The 19,351-nt window shown below is 48.6% G+C and overlaps 2 protein-coding genes across 2 annotated transcripts in view; one reads left to right on the top strand and one right to left on the bottom strand.

Annotated features, from left to right (window-relative positions):
- TNKS (tankyrase) overlaps positions 1-6,052 on the top strand; it is a 135,044-nt gene extending 128,992 nt beyond the window's left edge. Inside the window, exon 27 of the mRNA XM_071556071.1 lies at positions 436-6,052. Within this exon, the coding sequence (XP_071412172.1) occupies positions 436-522 (87 nt within the window). The 3' untranslated portion in view covers positions 523-6,052. The remainder of the gene's footprint in view (positions 1-435) is intronic.
- On the bottom strand, positions 5,966-11,864 carry DUSP4 (dual specificity phosphatase 4). Its single transcript, XM_071556072.1, has 4 exons — positions 11,382-11,864; positions 8,403-8,539; positions 7,793-8,012; positions 5,966-7,587 (listed from the first exon to the last, which is right to left on the bottom strand). Exons 1-4 carry the CDS (start codon positions 11,773-11,775, stop codon positions 7,202-7,204), a joined length of 1,137 nt encoding a protein of 378 aa, XP_071412173.1. The 5' UTR covers positions 11,776-11,864; the 3' UTR covers positions 5,966-7,201.
- Between the last annotated feature and the right edge of the window lie 7,487 nt (positions 11,865-19,351).

The raw sequence follows: 19,351 nt of genomic DNA, 5'->3' as shown, positions 1-19,351 counted from the left end.
TGACTGACTGGTTTACTTGCTTTGGGTGGGCCAGCTGTTTTACTGCCAGTAAAGGCATTTGCAAGTCACATGGCAAGTTAGTGAGCCTTTTGGGATCAGACTGAGATTTTTGAGTAACAGGCGCTGACCGATCTGTAGCATTAGCTAACAAAGAGAGGAACTCTGAATTCCTGTTACACACACAATTTCTGGCAGTATCTGCATGGAAGAAACATCTTTTTTCCTACTAGTATATTAACCAAGATATTAACTACATCAAGCAGTTCCCAGTTATTGCTGACTAGGTTTGAAATCTGCTTTTTCATCTGCACACTGTGAAGGTAGAGCTGATTCTTGTACTCTCCTTCCTGGGTATTGCAAAAAGTGGGAACTTGCTAAGTGTACCCTTGCATAAAAGCACTGTTGTTGTTTTTTTTGGTTTTGTTTTACTTTCAGGCATACCCAGAATATCTCATTACATACCAGATTGTGAAACCAGAAGCTCCCTCACAGACAGCAACAGCAGCAGAGCAAAAGACCTAGTAGCTTCAGAGCAGTGAAGAATAATGTGGCTTCAATCTTGGACTGGATGGATACGTGTTTCAGAAAATCAGTATCATAAAATTCTTAACAACCTGGAAATAAGCTGTATGTCTTTTATAAAGCATTGCTGTCTTGAATATGATATGAGAAACTCTTGCATACTGAACTGCTACTGTTCCTCTTGAGGAAAGTTTACAAGGGACTGCCTTTTAATAACATATCTCAGGCTCTTAGTCTCTGCAGTTACCATGTGTAAAATAATATTGTTTTGATCTAGACCTTGGGAACATTATTGTGCAAATGGAAATCTTTATCAGTGCCATCTCACATACTAAAATTTCAGACACTACTATTCTAGTTACTTTATTTCCATATAAATTGCATTAAGGCCATCATTTTGTTTTCAGCATACACCATTCATTTTCTTTTTTCAAGAGATCCTATTTATTCTCCTTTTGTATTCTGAAGTTGAGCCAGAAGCTTCTTGAAGATATTTTGCACAAAGTCGAGTCGACTAAAATCATTAACAATGCAATATAAGTTTCACCTGAGGAGGAGCTAGGTCAAATTCTTTAATATAGGGGGGTTTTTGCACACCTCTGAGCAAACAATAATATGAGTGAGTGTAACATTAGAGTGGAAACAAGTCATAATAGTTCACTGCTTTGTCTGTGTGGGTTTTCTGGGGGAAGCCCTGGGAAGTGTTTGCAAGGGTAAAACCAGCTCTTATGCTTGGAAGAAATTCATAGAACAGGTCTGTGCCCTCTATTGGCATCCCTAAAAGAACATTTTATAAGGCTTCTATTAAGTACAAGCACCTTGTGAAATGTTCTCCAGTTGCAGCAGCTGTAGCAGGTGAAAAGTCAGAAGATTTCGTACAGGAGGGCATATCTAGTTCTTGTCCGTCTATAATATCAGACCCAGTAAATGGGGTTTAGCCTTGTAAGGGAGAGTGTATTATAGCAGTTTCATGTCACACCTTTGTGTGTGACATCACAGTTGAAGAGCTTAAGGGATTTACAAAAGTAATAATTTTTTAATATCCACTTTACATTTTGATGAGAACAAAATTTTAAAAAATCAGTTGGCAAGTGGATTTGTTTGCAGGTATACCAGAGAACAAAGCTAGGATTTATTCACCTAATTCCCTTCTTCCCAAGTTCCCAGATTTATGGGGTAGGAGAATACTACTTTTAAGCATTGCATAGCACAGCTTCAAACAGTTTCAAAAGTCCCCCTTATGGACGACATGCATTTAAAAAAAAATAGAAAACAATTTCTTTTTGGTGAGGTTTTACAGTTTCAGGGAAGGCTGAAAATTGAGACCTGTTAATTTTTTTCCTAACAACCAATACCAAGAGATGTGCTTCAGTATTGACTATGTAACAACTGGGGGAAAGTTGTTCCTTTGAACACAACACACTGTATATTTCCCTATGAACCAGAACTGTTTAGTATCTCATGATCTTGCTCACACATTCAGGTTTTATCCCCTTTAAAGCAAGGAAATGACAGAATAGCGTGCTTTTAGTTTATAAAAATATATGTGCTACTCACAAGCGAGATTTTGCTGACATGTTTGGATAAAACAAAGCTGAGGAGCTTTTCACTTTCAGCATTAAGACAACTTTTTTATTTTTAATATTAAGGCATTATGCTGAAGCAAGTTATCCTCACAAGGAATTTCACCCACTGTAAAATCAGTCAATTGATGCAATATAGCTACCTGAACAGCTGTAACATTTCTAAAGAAAAGCTTAGAAATAGCAATACTCCAACAGATCTTGAACTTTGAGTTTTACTTTTCTTGAGCTGACAGTGGATATATGGTTCTCACTTCCTTTTGTGACATGATTAAATATGTAGCTTTGAAGTCCCCGCCAGGCTCTAGCCTAGTTGTCCTTTTAGACAAATTTCATTGATAAAATTGGATGCTTGTATTTTGGCTACTTGTTTCATAGTGTTAGGATTGCAAATATCACCACTAGGCTTTGAAGCTTTGTATTCACCATTTAAGTTTGGGGTTTAGTTTTTAATTTAGTTAATAATGGACTGAGGGAACATGCCTATCTACACTAGGGTTTCAGATAGTGGCCAGAGCGAGAATTGCTCACTGTCCCCAGTTAGACATAGTTTTAAATGGTGAAACAGCTGTGCTGCTTAGGTGAGCAAAATGGGTAATCTGGGTGTGGAGGTAAAAAGCTTTACATCTTTCAAAAACAAGAACAAATCTAAAAATTAAAAACCCACCAAGCCCACACTGGATACTGTTCTTGCTTGTTGTGATTGAACTAATGGATACTGGATACTGTTCTTGCTGTGTGATTGAACTAATGGCTAGTCTGGATTTCTTCTGCAGCCTTGAACTTCTAGAGGATAAAAATAGCCTCTAGAGAATAGGAGACTAAGAGGAGACCTCATTAGTGTCTTCAGCATCCTTATAACGGGACAGGTACCAATCCCTTCACTTTGGTGACAAGTGACAGGACTCACAAAAATGGCCTGAAGCTGAGTTGGGGGAGGTTCAGTTTGGATATCAGGAAAAGGCTTTTCACCCAGAGGGTGGTTGGGTACAGGAATGGGCTCCCCAGGGAAGTGGTCACAGCACCAAGCCTGACAGAGTTCAAGAAGCATTTGAACAATACTCTCAGGCACATGGTGTGACTTGGGGTGGCCTGCACAGGACCTGGAGTTGGACTCTGGTCCTGATGGGTCCCTTCCAACTGAGCATATTCTATGATTCTATGATTCTACTTTCCAGTATCTTTCAACTGCCAGTGTTAACGTATCTGATGTTCTGTGCAGAGTAAAGGTGCTGTGTGAGGAAATCATTTTGCAGTGGTTTTCGTCTTGTAATGATGTGATCTTGTTATCTGTTTGTGGCCAGACAGAAGAATACCCAGGCCTGATGATGCATCTGTGTGTTGTAGAAACCTGTGCAGGAGTAGCATATGTTGTTGTAGCTCCTCTTACAGTTTAAAATGAAGTAAGGATCTGCCCATCAATATCAAAGTTACCCTTGAAAAACCTGGTCATGGTTTTGGTGGTAGAGCTGCATTTGGCAGGTTGTTAACGGTACAGATGCTGCTACTCTAACTAGGGGAGTGAACTTCAATGGGACCCTAAAAGTACTGAGCCCCCATAACCAGGCAGCTGCTGCCTCCTGAGAAATGGAAGCTTTTGATCTGAGAAGGGCTGATAATGGGATGCTCCTTTGCAGCACTGGGTCACCAGTGGAGGCATGGTAGGCTGTAAGAACACTCTGGGCTGAGCCATCTCATAGGCTTGGAAGCCTGGGCATGTCTCACTGACTCTAGAAAGAGCTATTCCCATTGAGACAGAACACAATGTCTGCAGGGGAAAGGGACAATTAGTCTCTCAGGCCTGTTGATTTTTGTTAGTGTCCCTTTGAGGCAGCATTTTGAAACTTCTGTGCAGTTTGTGACAGGACTTTAATAGTGAAAACCAAAAGAAACTTCACCATGTAACAAACAAGGGGGAGTTGTGTTCTCCATTGCTGAAACTGCTTCTGTGAGACTGATGAATTAGATACCTGGTGCAGAGTGACATTGTAATCTGAATGCTGTCAAAACTTCTGTTAGGATTAAGAGAGACTACAGCACCTTTATAAGGTTTATTTTATTTTCTTATTCTTATTTTCACCTACAAATCTTGTTTGATCCCAGCTCCAAAGAGACTGTTACAAACCTCCTGTACTAGTTCCACTGTGTTGCAATCACTATTGGTCTACAGTCCAAGGAATGAGCAATGGTTTTCTAACTTTTGAGTGTTTGCATGTGATGCAATTGAATCCCACTGCATTATGTAGCAGGAATTTATTTTGCCTGTGAACCTACACTTGGCTTGTTGGTAATGGGAGTACCTCAAAAGAAAATTCTACACTGTAGCAAAAAGAAAGCTCCCCAAAATATTCTGCACTGCTGGCTTTAGTGGCAGCAAACACAGAAAAATCATGTTGTATATGGGACGGAGTAGCTTCTGGAGAAGGACACTTTCTTGGCTCTGGAAACCAGCTGGTCCTACTGTTTGTCGTAGGTTACAGCAGGTGTCTGCTCCCTGTGGATGCGGGAAGTGCTGAGGGATGCCAACATGATGTGCCACTCCATGGCCAGTGGGAACTAAAGATGGTGGGAAGTATCAAAAGACTCCTGCATCTCTGCAGCGACATCAGAGTTCCTGCACAGTTCATGCACTGTCTAGAATTTCCATATGGGATTGTTAACAGAAATTGCCCAGAACAGGTTTTTTCAGGATGGGTAGAAGGAAGGGTCCAGCCACAAAGCAGATTAGTTTGAACATTGCTATCATTCTCAGAAACCGAATATCAGGAAATGTGTGAATTTATTTTCAGTGGGATTTCTCCACTTCCATGCTGCTTTGCCACAGAAAATCTAGCTCAGAAATCTAAAAGGAGATGCATCTCATGCATGCTTTCAGTCATGATAAGGTGAGTATTTTTGCAGCATTTTAAACTATGCTGCAGCCTGGATAGGGAAGACATGGGAAAGCGCAAATTCAGTTCTTGCCTCAGGTAGAAATTGGCCTGTGAATCTTCACAGACTTGAATCACTGTTCAGAGGTGGCACAGTCCCAGAGCATGCTGTCCTGGTCTTTTAGAGTGTCAGGACATGTCCACTGAGCTGGAGTGGCAATGTTCTCACCTATATGGACACATAGTAAAAGTGAAACCCAGAGGATCAGGAACTGTGTGTGTGTGTGTTAAAATCTCTGAAGCACCATGGATCAGTAGGGGACGTGAGAAGCAGCTGCCTTTCCCATTACAGTAACACATACACCTGTCAGGTCGTATTATCTGGATGGTTTTGATGTATTGGTCTTGCTGAACCTGTTGGTGGCAAGTTTTAGTGTTGGTCCGATTAATTACTAATGTACAGGAACAGTGTCTCTGTACTACAAGATAATGTTGACACTTTCCTAACATCTGCAGCTGTTTCAGCTTTGGAAATTGAAATGGGGATTTTCTGTGCTGCAGTCCCATGAGCTCGTGCATTGTCATTCTTAATTGCCTTCTCTGGCAACCGAAATGACAGTGTACCTGGGGGATTGAATTTCTAGACTTTTTGTATAACTTGTTTTCATAACTAGCCCTGTACGTGTCCTCTCTTTGTTGCCAATTACCTGGAGCTGGGGTATCATTTATTTATTTCCTCCTTTACCTTCTCTCTCAAAGTTGAAGACGATGGGCAGGTTCTCAGCCTACCTACATGGTGGACTTTAGGTAACATCTCTGTAACAACTGAGTTTGATCTATAAATGTGCTTGGCTAAATGTCTGATCTGCAATACTTGTAATAGTTTAAAATTCAATAAATACATTTTTAACAGTTGCTCTGTGAAAGTGCAATGTGTACACAAGGTGCTATTCTGTTTTGGTCTTAGGACAAATCTGCTCCAGCCACAACTGTTGAAAACAGTTTTATTTTCTTCAAACAATGTTTTCTCCCTCCCTCAGGCAATAAATAAAAAGTTAATTTCTAGAAAAAAAAAAAGAACAAAACCATACATATGTACATCAGCCACAGAGGCATCTTCTGTGTCAAATCTGACTGGAGGGAAGGACAGAGGTAGGGTGGGAAATAAGGCTCCAGGTGGGTTGAAGATGAGGCATTTTCTCGTCTTGGACCAAAAGCTGCAGAAATATTGCACAGGTGAGCGAGACTCAGTTCCGGTGGAAAAGGGCTGGTCACAAGGTGGAGGAAACCTTGAAAATGCTGGAGGGATGACATCTCTGGGCCAGCCTGTCCTCCACCTGGCAGCTACTCTCTTCCATTACAGCCCAGCCATGTTCCATGCTGCTTCTTTTGGAAGAAAAGCAGCAGTGGCATGGGTGGAGAGGAAACTGAACTAGAGTAATCAAAAGCAGCCCAGATTGCTGCCCCCACCCCTTTTTCTCATCTTAAAGCCACAGGAGATTGGCCCTAGGCTTTACAGAAATCAGTGATCCACAGAGGCAAGAAAAAGGCATTTGAGACTACATTTCCCCTTCCAAACCACTTCCTATCCACAGCAATTGCTCTCCCCTACTGGAATGGGCTCAACTGGTGACTTGGCAGGTGCCTGCCAGCTCCTGCCTCATCTCCCCAACCACTCATGGGGCTGAGGTTGACTGCAGGCAGCCCTGTGCCACCACTCCTGCTTGCCCCATGGCCCTGCCTGCAGCTCTGCTTGTCACTCAGTCTACCTGGCTCAGGTGAGCAGCACCCACCACACACACCCCCCAGTCTCTCTGTGCAAGGTGGAAGACTGCTGCACGATAAGGAGGGCATGCTCCCTTTTCAGTCCAGGTGAGCATGTGGCAGAAACATGGGGAGAAGGGGAGGTGTATCTTTTTTTAAAAAACAAGATGGAAACGGATGATGACCAGGCACTTGAGGAAACCCAGTATACTATTGTTTTTTCCCTCCCCCAAAGAGCCTGGACAATGTCAGGGTTTGTGGCTTTTACAACATTCGTGCTTTCAAAACATAACAATAAAAAGCAAACAAACCAAGATGAGGTAAGAAATTTCTCTACGAAAAAGATGTTGAGTCCAGGGTGAATGGCAGTGTCCGGCACTATTGCTTAACATCACAGGGCTCTGTGCCCATGTGCCCCTTCCATGCCTGGCACTATCTGCCTGGCTGGCCTCAGCCCCTGAGCTAACAGCTGGGCGACGTGGTGATGGGGCTGTGCAGGTACGGGAGGCTGCTGGGGGTGGCATGGACACCGACAGAGACCGGGAAGCTGAAGACAAACTGAGAGGTGGGAGTGGAGGTGGTCTTGCCCCGCTCCCGCAGCGTCCCCGAGGGGCTGACAGCTTCCACTGCGTACGAGGTGGCCAACACCTGTGACTCAAACTGCAGCAGCTGCCCCATGAAGCTGAAGTTAGGGGAGATGATGCTCCGGCGCTGCTTGACAAACTCAAAGGCCTCCTCTAACTTGACACGCTTCTTCATCATCAGGTAAGCCAAGCAGATGGTGGCTGAGCGGGAGATACCCGCCTGGCAGTGAACTAGGACCCGGCCACAACACTCCTTCACTGAGTCTGGAAGGCAACAAGGAAGAGACATGAGACTGACACCCTTCCACCAAAGCCCAGCCCCTCACAAACCTGCAGGTGGGTGGCTAATCTCCCTTCCACCAGTGCAAATAATGGCTTGGACCCCAGTCCCCTCTGAGCCAAAGGCTGTGGTGGGCACCTCCCCCTGATAAAACACACATGGATACAACTTCTTTGCACAGGCACTCACCAATGTACTCAATGGCCTCCATGAACCAGGAACTGATGTCAGCTTTGTGGTTATCCTCCACAGGGATACACTTGTACTGGTAGTGCCCCTCAAAGTGGTTGGGGCAGTCTGAGGAGACATTCAGCAGGGCTGTGATGCCCAGTGCATCAAGCATGTCCCGCCGGGCGGCATGGTAGGCGCTGCCAAGGTAGAGGAAGGGAAGGATTTCCACAGGCCCACCCTGTTACAGAGAAAACAGATACGGAGTGACCAGGGGACAGCTGTGGGCAAGATACATATTCAGATGGCTTGGAGGCCCTGAGCTGTGCAGGAACCCAGCATCTGATCCAGGGCCTTCAAAAGAGAGAGCAGAGGCTGCCTTCCTGAGCTGTTAAACCTCTTTCAGACTTCCCCTTCTTCATCCTGTTCAGGCAGGTGTGGTTTAATAGGACTTGGGCTTGCAAACACCCTGGCATAAGGAGGACCACCATGCTCTACCAGGAGGGGAAAGGAAGCAGGGCTCTGGTACTGCAGGCCCCAGCTGACTGAGAACAGAGAGACTCTAGCAGGACTGGGTTGCAATGCTGGAAGGAGCAGTCAAAATAACTAAGCACTGGGCTTCTAGACGTACCTGGTCATGAAATGGTGTCCCGCAGGAGCTGCAGCCCAAATCCAAGGGCTCAGCGCTGCTGGGGGGTGACACATTGCTCAGGGACTTGGTTTTTGCACAGAACTCAGGGTACTCTGAAGAGAAGCGCTCGTAGCCCCCTGAAAGAAGAGAGGCGCAAAGTGTTATGCCAGGCTACATTCACAGTACTGCAAAACAGCACAGCCAGAGCTGACGCTTCTCACCATGCCCTTGACCACTAGATGATGCTACAGTGATGGAGAGTGGTCTCCTGCCCCAGGATGAGCAACCAGGCTCCTGGCAGCAAGAGGGAAATCCCTGAGGCCCCACTACTCCCTTGGAGCAAGAGCAACCAAGAGCTCTGCAATGATCTTGGCCACCTGAAGTCTCTGGTCCAAGGTTTAGTCCCTGATGCACTGCTGGCCAAAACCCCAGACTGAGGCCAAGGTTGCTGTCTAAGATGATGACAGAGGATTTGTTACCACTGTCTTCAGACTTAAATGGGAAAACTGGTCCAAGGCCAAACACTGTTCAGTTCCCAGCTTCCCTGGATAAATCATTCTGTCACAAAGCACAGGCAGGTCTCCCACTCCCCGACCTTGACCCTCCAGCACTGAGCTCCCAAAACAATAGACCAAGGGAATCCTTGGCACTGGCCAGACACAGCGAAACTAAGTCCACAGCAAAGCTGCTCTCTAGAGAGAGGTGTCTGCTGTCCCTCAAGGATATGGAAGCAAGCTGAACATAGAGCACCTTGTTCCTTTGACCTGCTGCCAGGGGGATAAGCAAAGGTGACTTCAGATCTTCCTAATGGCAGGCAAAACATGAGCAAACCCCACTGAGTTCCCAGCACAGGGAAACTGTAGTGTTGGCTACAAATAAAATGCTTCTGGTGAGATTTGCTTCTCTCATTCAAATCAAATCAATAACCCTGACATCTTTGTAGAGTCTGACCTTAAGCCTTAAAATCAATGAAAATCAGAACACAGGACTCCAGCTAGACCAAGCCCTGACTCCCAGAATGGTTCCTGAAGACTCCACCCAGCCTGCAGATTTCTGCTTACCAGAGCACATAAAGCAGGACACGTATTTCTTATCCAGCCTTAGCTCTGAGACTGCCCTGAACAAGACTGAATATTCAAAAGACCAATGGATGCAAACATCTCAAGCAAAGCAGCCCAGGAATAGCTATGTGGCTAGAGACCAATACTGACAGCATCCTAGTGTTCTTTGTGGTTTCCTCCCCATGCCCAAGGAAGAGCTCTAGTATCTTGAAGCAGAACTGTGCATATGCATAGCTGCATTGCATTGTCCCACCCACGCAGGCAGGACAGCCTGCAGAGGCTGCATTTCCATGACCTGACATCCCTTTACAATCCTACTGCTTCAATTTGACAGAGCATCCAAAATCAAGACACCCTACTAGAAAATTTTAAGAGATCTGCTTCTAAAATCCCTGTATCTCCCACATCCCACCAACCTGAGGGAGAAAAACTGCCCAAAGTGATGGGCAGAAACAGGCTTCCTCTTTAGAAAGAAAAAAATACCCTTTCCAATAGCCAAAGATGTTGCTCTTCAATGTATCTCATCAGATCCAATTCAGCCAAGCAGCACATCCAGCGGTGTGCAGCTCCTGGCTGCCCAGCACAGGAATCATGCTGTGCAGGTGCCCACCACCAAGCAACACTCAGCCAGGCTGTTCCACAGGGAACCTGCAGCATCCTGATCTACATAAAACACATCTGGGTCTTCATTGTGACCCGCACCCAGCAATTTTGCATTTGGGCATGCAGAGCTCTGGGTTAGTGTGGCTCTTGTGAAATCAGAGCAAGATCAATCATTTTCGCAGCTCTGTAGTAAGTAAGGAAGAAGTCTATAGTGCTGAGACTGAGCCTCTAGGAGCCCATTCCTTAAAAGCAAAGGACTGGAAACCCCAACCAACCTCCCATGAAAACCACAAAGGCACCAGAAGCTCTCAGCTGACAAAGGCCACCCTTGAAGCAGAGCAGTGTTTCCTGCCACATACACGGCTCCCAGCACCACGCTGGCTCATGGTGAAGGACCCGAAAGTCTGTTCCCAAGTGAGCCCTTGCTGTGCCGGCACTCCCATAACAGCATATCGTATCACATCCTTGGAACAGCTCCTGCTGTTTTTACTGTATCTAGTACAACAGGAGTGCTAGCTCCTCCATCTATCAAGCCTCTTAATGGATTTGCTACTCTGCATACACATCCCCACCCCTGCTGTAAGTAAACCAAGGAATAATTGAGTCTCAGGTTGTAAACAAGGAATAAAAAGCCCCACAGAGCTCATCCAGGAACCCCGGCTGAGCATCCCCCTCCCCTAAATCATCTCACGGCAATTCTCAAGACCAGCAGCTTCAAATGCGCACAGCTTCGCATTTAATACATGGCAGAGAGGGGAAGCTCTGATCCCTGCTGTAGTCGCACAAGCAGCACAGAGGTTTTCTGCCCACTGCAAAGGGACAGCCGCGTGACAGCAGGTATCTGATCTTGCATCAACACGTTCTCTGCACGGTGAGACTGGGGATGAACTCAAACAAAGAGTGGGGGGACTCCCCCCCGCCACTTCACCTGGGTTTGCATCTTGCCTCCCGGAGTCTCTGCGCCAGTCCTGCCCAGGGCTGGTCCCCCAGGCGGCACGGGGCCTGTCCCAGCCCCGCTCGGACCACGCTCCGCTCGGGCACCGACACGCCGCTGGAACGGCACCGCCGCCGCCCGTCCCGGGACCCACCTGCGGGGCCGCCGCTCGGCGGGTGCGGCTCCCCAGCCCTGTCCCGGCTCCCAACTCCTGGCAGGGCAGCAGGCAGAGCGGGCGGGAGCGCCCTGCTCGGGGCGCAGCGAGGCCGGAGCCCCATCCCCGTGCGGGGCGGCGGCGGGAGCTGCCCGCGGCCCCGTCCCACCCGCCATTCCCGGTACGTCCCCCCCCCACCCCGTCCCCCTCCCTCTCCCCGGCGGTACCTGCCAGGAGGCGGATGTCGGCGCGCGCCGTGTCGCGACGGAGCGCGCGCACCACGAGCGCCACGGTGCTGTCCTCTCGCAGGGCCTCCGCGCGCGGGCTGCGCTCGTCGTACACGACCACGGCGGCGTAGAGCCCTGCGCGGAGCCGCGCCCGCACCTCGCCCTCGGCCGGCAGGATCTGCTCCAGGCTCACGGCGCCCTTCGCCCGCCGCCGCACGATCGTGTTGCAGCGCACGTTGAGCGCGCCGCGGATGTGGCCGGCGCTGTGCGCCAGGAAGGGGCGGCAGTCCAGCACCAGGCACCGCGCGGCGCCGCCGGCCGCTGCCTCGTCGCGGCACACGAGGCGCCGCAGCGCGCTGCCCTCCATCTCCCGCAGCCCCTCGGTGGCCACCATGGCGAGGGCAGCGGCCACCGGGCCCCGCGCCCGCCGCTCGCGCACCCCCGCGCGCCGCGCGCAGCCTTTACTACCCGGTGGCGGCTGGCGCGCGCCCCGCCCTGCCCCGCGCCGCCCATTCACCGCACCGCCCATTCACCGCACCGCCCATTCACCGCACCGCCCATTCACCGCGCCGAGGCCGCATGAATGGAGGGAGGCGGCGCGCGGCCGCCGCGACGTCACCCCCTCCATTCACAAAAAATGCGCCTTCCCTGCCGGCCATGTTCGCCCCGCGCGGTGAATGGGCGAGAGCGGCGGGCGGCGTCGCGCCTTTGTCACGGCGGGGTCGCGGGGTGTCACCCCTCCGGGACCCCCCCCCCGGGGCACACACGCTGCAGGGCACACGTGGGTGCGCACACGCGTGTACGCGCACCGCTGGGCACACGCGCGCCCGCACACGCTGCAGGCGCTCATGTGCACACTGTAGGGCGCACACACTGTAGGGCGCACACACTGTAGGGCGCACACACTGTAGGGCGCACACACTGTAGGGCGCACACACTGTAGGGCGCACACACTGTAGGGCGCACACACTGTAGGGCGCACACACTGTAGGGCGCACACACTGTAGGGCGCACACACTGTAGGGCGCACACACTGTAGGGCGCACACACTGTAGGGCGCACACACTGTAGGGCGCACACACTGTAGGGCGCACACACTGTAGGGCGCACACACTGTAGGGCGCACACACACACGCATGGAGGCACACACATAGCCGGGCACACGCTGGGCACGCTCCTGTTATTCCTTTGTCCCGCTGTTCCTGCTTTGTTTGGGCTGCTGTCCGCCGTGGGGTGGGCACTAAGTGAGGTCTGCAGTCAGATCTATGGGGGCCTTCTGGGTACCTGATACATACCTGCCACGGCCACATTTTCCATGTCAGAAAATTGATTATCATTAGCTGCAGAGCCTTAAAAACACTCCAGCACACTGCGTGGGAAGTAGCCCTGTGTAGGGCTCTTCTATTTCATTCCTCCCATAGAGGAACTCTTATTTTCAGCTAAAAGCCAAAGGAGCAAATTCACAGCCCTGAAGTGTCCCTAGAGGATCTCCCCATAACCACCACCCAAACACCAGGCAGTCATTTCACGCAGAAGTCTGCTTTTGGACTGTTTTCAAATGAAAGCAATGCCACAAACTCCAGTGCCAGTGACTGTGTTCAGGGCATTCCCTGCAAACAGATGCTGGCCAGTCCCAGGTGAGTCTGCTTCAGAGACCTGCAGGTGTTCAGATATCCTGATATGGACCTGGACATTGTGGGAGTAAAGTTATGGGCCCAATGGATATTCAAGCTCATCTGCCCTGCCACTACTTTTCACAGAGGGCAGCATTTGGACAGGCAGCTTGACTTCCCCTCCACTATGTGCCCAGTAGCTGTTTACTTGGGCAAGGCAGGGTAACACCTTGCTGTGTGTGCCTACCTGCCAGAAATCCAACCTATCATGCACGTTCAAGACCTACAGGTAGTGACACTCCTGTGTCCCGCTGCTGCCTCTCCCTTACACTCTGCTTTCCGACTGCTGTCAGATTCTCCCCTTCATCTGAGTCAGCCTGATCTTTGCATCTCTGGCTTTTGTGTGCTGTGCCAACCCTTTGCCAGACAAGTCGAATCAGATGAGCTATATGGGGGGAACATATCTGCCATTTGTGTAATACATCCCACTCCAGGAATATATATGAGGTCTTGCCTAACATAACAGGGGTGGAAGGATAATTGTCTCCCATTTCAACCTGCATCAAACACAAGGATAGCAAAAACCTATTTCTACTGAAGTAACACAGAATCTGGCTGGGCAGCAAGATGCCAGGGACAGGCTTGCTTCCTATAGAGAAGGCTGTGACAGACAAGAATCTCAAACTGAGAATCTGACTACAAATTAATTGGAAACTATGCTCTCATAGCAGCATGACTTGAACTCAAGCTGGATCATTAAAACTGTCTTAGAAAGCTTTGTTCAAGAGCTGATGCCAAAATATCTTGTTTTCTTTACTCCTCTTGGGCACATGTTGGCCACTATCATGTGATGAGCTATCCTGCTGTCTCCAATGCCTTCTGCACTACCCCATCCAGCTTTTACACTAGAATTGGATAACCAAAGGCACAAGGCATGTGTTCTTGGAAGCAGGGCCTGACATCCTAATTTTTTCCTCTCTGATCCAGCATGTGACTGGGCCAAACTGATCTGAGGTGGGAGAGGAAGGCAATATTGGCATGGGTGCAGGAAGGGGCATTTGGGCTGCTGTCCCTGGCCGTTTGCAGGAGCATTGATGGAGGATATTAATTCAGGATGGAGTATGGAAGTATATGTGTGCATGTGCTGCTGGTGGAGATTTCCAAGTGTTTCCATGTGCCTGAAGCCTTTCCTTATTGTTCAGTCCTTCCTGCTGTCTGTCTGGAGGTGGCAGGTTCTTGGCTCTTTCTTCCTGGGTAATAAATTGCACCTAGCCAGGCTGCTGGAAATACCACTCTGCACCCACACCAGGCATTTTCATAGCTGTGCTCCTGGCTGGTCATGTCTGGAGCTGATGCTGTGCTGGGGATGGGGGCTCACAGAAAAAAATTGAAGCAATTGAACCCAGAGGTAAGAGTCCCCAAAATGAACCAAGTCAATGCCATGCAGCTAGAATAATGAGTGATCTCCCTCATTGCAGTTAGCTCAAAGGAAATCTAGTTAACTTTGTTTATGGAGGTGTTAAGATGAGCGCCACTAAAAATGTTTGCAAGGCAGAAGCCACAAGGCAAAAAAAGCAACACAGTTATGTGGAGTGGAGAAGCAGAGAGTGTGGAAAGGACTGGGAAAAGGGGATGGTGATGGGAGAAGGCTGTACAGCTTTATGTCTTGACTTTGCAAACCTGGAGAAGCATGAAAGCTAATATTCCTGTCAAACAGCAGCTGTGTGGTGCAAACTGAAATACATCCTGCTGGAAAACAACAACCAAAAGAAAAGAAAGAGACAGAGCAAGAGACATGAGTTTCCTTTGCAGCAGAGTTAAGGAATCATCTTTTATGTAGCCCTGGCCAGAAGAAGCAATTGTTGAAAGAGGCTGAAGGGAAATTAATTGTCAAAGGAAGCGCATATTTGGGTGATTAAATGTCAATATGTACCCTGAATTAAGAAAAAGGAATTTACATCTCGTCTCACTGTGGCAGTGAAAACCGAATTAGAGTCAGGCTGTAAATTTGACAGCCAATAGATACCAATTTGTTTGGCTACCTAAGGGCTTTTCCTCCCCAGAGAAATGCTGAAGCATGAGTCTTCCTGGGTAGGCAATAGCTGCTGTGGACAGCTCTAAGCTGCTGAACTTAGCAAGCCCTCTGGGCTTCTCCAGGCTTTCCTGGCTCTGCTACCCTGGCTTCTGGCCCCAGTGTGCACACACAGGGTCCTGGCATGCTGTGTTATGCTGCAAGCCTCAGCTACCTGACAGATGTGCCTGCTTTTGTGCCACTGGCCAGGAGCACTGGCCAGGATTTTGTTATGCTGGAGTTTTCCCAAGAGCCTGATTCGCTCTGTCTTCCTGCTCAGCCAGTCTGGCTGTGCGGCTGCAGATGGACAAAGCACAGAGGTGTATCCCCACTACTCTTGGCACACGGCAGAGGCAGCAGCATAAGGATGCTGCCACCTTTCTCTGGCAGCCCCAGGTAGTTAGCCAAAGGGTTGAGTGATTTGCCCTGGCATGTGCAGGAAGCCTGTGGCAGAAATGAAAGGCAGAATCAAGGTCTTAGCAACTTGCAAGTCTGCACTTACCGACAAAACCTGTCCCTCCCAGAGCACCGCAGGGTCGTTGCTCCCTTCTGTCCTCATACAGCACCTTACAGTTCTCCTTTCACAACACCTTTCTTTCTCTCAGCTTTCCAGGCTGGGTAATGCATCCTACTGTCTGCAAAAGGAATTGCAGCAGTGAAGGAGTTAAAAGATTCATGTTAATAAATTCAGGCTATCTTTTCCTCTAGGGCATATTTGCATATTAATGGAGGGGAATTGTAATGAACCTGTCTAGGGAGGCTAAAGGAGAAATTATGCAAGGTTGGCTGAAAAGGTGGAGGAGGGGAGAATGTTCATTTCCAGTGCTTTCCAACCCCTCAGCTGCAAAAGCATGTGAGCAACCTGAGCTCCAGGGCAGCACCTTGCCTAGCATGGGGCACCCTGGGAGTACTTGAAGGCAGGTAGCTATTCGGACTCACCCACATCCCTCCTGCACTGCCTTCTCATGGCAAAGCTCCACATTGTCCCAGACATTGTTTTAAACACAGAGCCACAACAGCATAAATCAGCAAGCATGTCCGAAATCATCCTGTACTCCAAGGCACCATAAGAAAATGCAGCTCTTGGTGGGCAGTCAGGAGAACAGCTCATCCACATCTAGTTTTCAACAGACAATCCCTCATGGCTTTTCAAGAACACTGTATGTGCTTGGTGCAAGAGGCAATGGAGCCAGGGAATTGGATTTGTCCCAGGCTGGGCTAAAATGGTTCCCTTCCCATACCTGCTTTTTCACACGAGGCTGCTTGAACCCTGCCACAATCATTGTTGCCTCAAGCCCCAAAGCCTTGCATGCGAGCCCAAAAGCCTTTGACAGCACATGAAAAACGCCAGGAGCTTTGCCAGATCTGCTGTCTCTGCTCTCTGCTGAGGCTTCAGTGTGTAACTCCCACTCCAGTGAACTGCCCTACAGATTTTATCTCAAGAAGGACAAATAATCTGTTGCTTTTGCCATGCAGTATCAGATAGAGCTATAAAAGAGTAGGTAGGAGACTAATTGCTAGGCCCCTGATCTGATTTAGATTGGGAGATGGAAAAAACAGCCTTTATTCATGAAAGCAAAGGAGTCTTTCTGCAGAACAGTGATGGGGTGCTCCATGTACCTCAATAGCTACAGATGGTTTATACCCATGCAAATATGATTACAGCAGGACCCACTCAAATTAGCAGGATGCAAAATGGTCCAAGACATTTTCTGCTGCAGGTTTGGTTTCCCCTCTCTCTGTCACCTCCCTGCCTTTTGCCGCTGCCTCATCTCTGGTTGTAAAAGTCAGGCCAGCTTCAGCCCTCTGGATGAGAAATGTGAGGTCTGACCCAGGATAGTCAGTGAATGGCAGAAGGATTTTAAGAAGACTGACAGCTTCTGCTGGATGGTTAGATCAGGCAGTTAATTAGGGTGGGTGGTTAGGGGGAGGGGTGTTCACAGCAGGTCTAAATGCTACCTGCAGAAACAGGGAAGGTCCCTCCCCAAAATCCCCATGTTGTTTCTTTTTGATCAGTTTGATTGTGGTGGGAAGTGTGAGGTGACTGCAGGGTTTGGAATTTAGCTGCTCGTGGGAATCCTGAGGGCTAGAGGGTGGATAAGAGCATGCAGATCTGATGCATCGCTCTCACTCTGAAGGACTTCAGAGCCCAGTGGTCCCACAGATGTGCCAAACTTGTCTCTTGATAGCACCAGGACCCAGAGACAAGTCCTGATAGGGTCCCAGCAGGTGCAGTCAGTCTGGCTGTCCCCTGGGCATAGCATCTTCCAGCACATGGTTCAAATTAGGTGGTGGTTTGTTGGATACAGGGTCATTGCTGAATGTTTCGGTAGCCTTGGCAGACCAGGGGAACCCACACTAGTAAGTTGCTTCCTGACATAAGAATCTGCAGGAGCTGTCCTGGACATTTGGTCATTTTTGATCCAACTGTGATGGTCTGCCAGCTGTCAGATCCTATCAGCACCCTGTGCCCATCCCCTCTGGTCTTCTGCCTTCCACAAAAGCCCTGAAGCTCTCCCCAGGTACAGGACACACATGGTCTGTGGTCATGTTATTACAACCACAGATTATAAAGCAGATGTATGTGAGGTGGATAAATCAGGCACATGGGCCTCTTAATCCCAGAATTTTAAGTGCCATGGGGATTAGTCTTATATCTTTGGCTGCAGGATTTGGGAATGCAGCAGAGCCAGACAAGTGAATCTGTGAAAGCAAGTTGATCCCCTCCTCTCAGTTTGCTGTAAGACAGACTCAGTGTAAGGGATATGCTTTGAAAACTAGATTGCAGCCAGTAAGGGATGTGGCATTTTAACCTTTAACATAGCTTGTGATATTTAGCCTTTAACATGTATTGTAGCCCACATACTTGCGAAGACAGGGATCTCTCCTGAAAGCTATCCAGCCCGGTTCAGTATTTAATCACAAGCATGCAGATCCCAGCAGCTGCCTTCTTTGGGGACATCACTGTTTGCAAGTTGAAAGAGAAATGCCTCGCTTGAATTTCCCAGTGTTTGGTTAAGCATCCGGCCTCAGTGATAGGATTGAAGCTGAGGTTTGAATGACGTTTTTTGCTAGGAAGAAAGGACTGGGGAAAAGACATTTTTCCCTTGGGCTTAAGATCATAAATAAGGCAGTGTTATATAAGTGTGACTGTAACCTATTTATACACAGTGTCAGACTCATACACTCAGGCTATGAATGAAGAATGTCCCACTAATTTTTATGAATGTAGCAGCGGTACCTGCATGAGTTTTGAAACAGCAGTGGAAATGCAGGTTGTTCTGTGCCAGCAGTAACTGCGACACCCCTCCAAGTTATACTGAGGGAGGGGTGACTTGCGTCTGGCTCTTCTCCTTGTACGGGTACAGAAAAGCTTCAGGCAGCTCCCTTGTACACATTACTGATCCCAAGGCCCAAATGGCAGGCACCAGGGGAATGAAAATCTGCCGTCTTTCCTGGGATGACTCCAGGCTCTTGTCCCTCAAACACTTGGCCCACTGGCCAGGTGGGAGCTGGGGTCCTTGGAGGCTCTTTTAACAGGACCATGCCCTGTTGTGAGGTGTGGAGAGGCTAAGCAATCACCAAGGAGGTTAGGACATGGGAACAGAAAGTGTCACAGCTGGCAAGGTCAAACCCACATAAGGAGCATCAGCTCACAGTTCCTTTCAGTTAACCATGGGAACACCTTGCTGCAGGACTCTGTGTGCTCTGGTTTTACAGGATTTCAAAAGCAAAAGGATAAATTCCTGGAAATCAAGCACATCAATGGTTACTGAATACAGGGGGACTGCTGAGCCAGAAATGTTCAGAGGCTAGAAGTCTAGCTGAAATTCTTATGGCAGACACGTGAGCTTTTTCTGTGTATACGTCCCTAATATTGGTGTTACTCAGTGTAAAATTGCTGAGCAGAGCAGCTAGAGCCAAACTGGCCACACTTAGGCTGATGCAGCTTTATCTGTGTGGGTCTAACCTGGTTGGCATGGCCTGGTGCCTACCTGGGACCAAGTTAATGGCAACTGTATATAAAAAAATCAAAGGAAGATTTGAACCCAGAAATTACTCCCGAGGCACAGAGAAGCAGTCATCTTAATTGTGACAAGACAAAACCCCAAATCAGCTTCAAGTTTAAAGAGAGTCTTTTTCCATCTCCATCACCTCCTAGTCTGGGGTCTGACTTGCATGCTGTCTCTTCACAGCAAAGACTCACACATCCCTCTCATAGCCCCTGTGCCAGCATCCATGGACTCCAGAAACCTGAGCATCACAGCTGTTCACAGAAAGCAGCA

This window comes from Pithys albifrons, chromosome 5 (assembly GCF_047495875.1).
Source record: "Pithys albifrons albifrons isolate INPA30051 chromosome 5, PitAlb_v1, whole genome shotgun sequence".
NCBI classification, from domain to species: Eukaryota; Metazoa; Chordata; class Aves; order Passeriformes; family Thamnophilidae; genus Pithys; species Pithys albifrons.
This window is presented reverse-complemented; position numbering and strand designations above follow the sequence as displayed.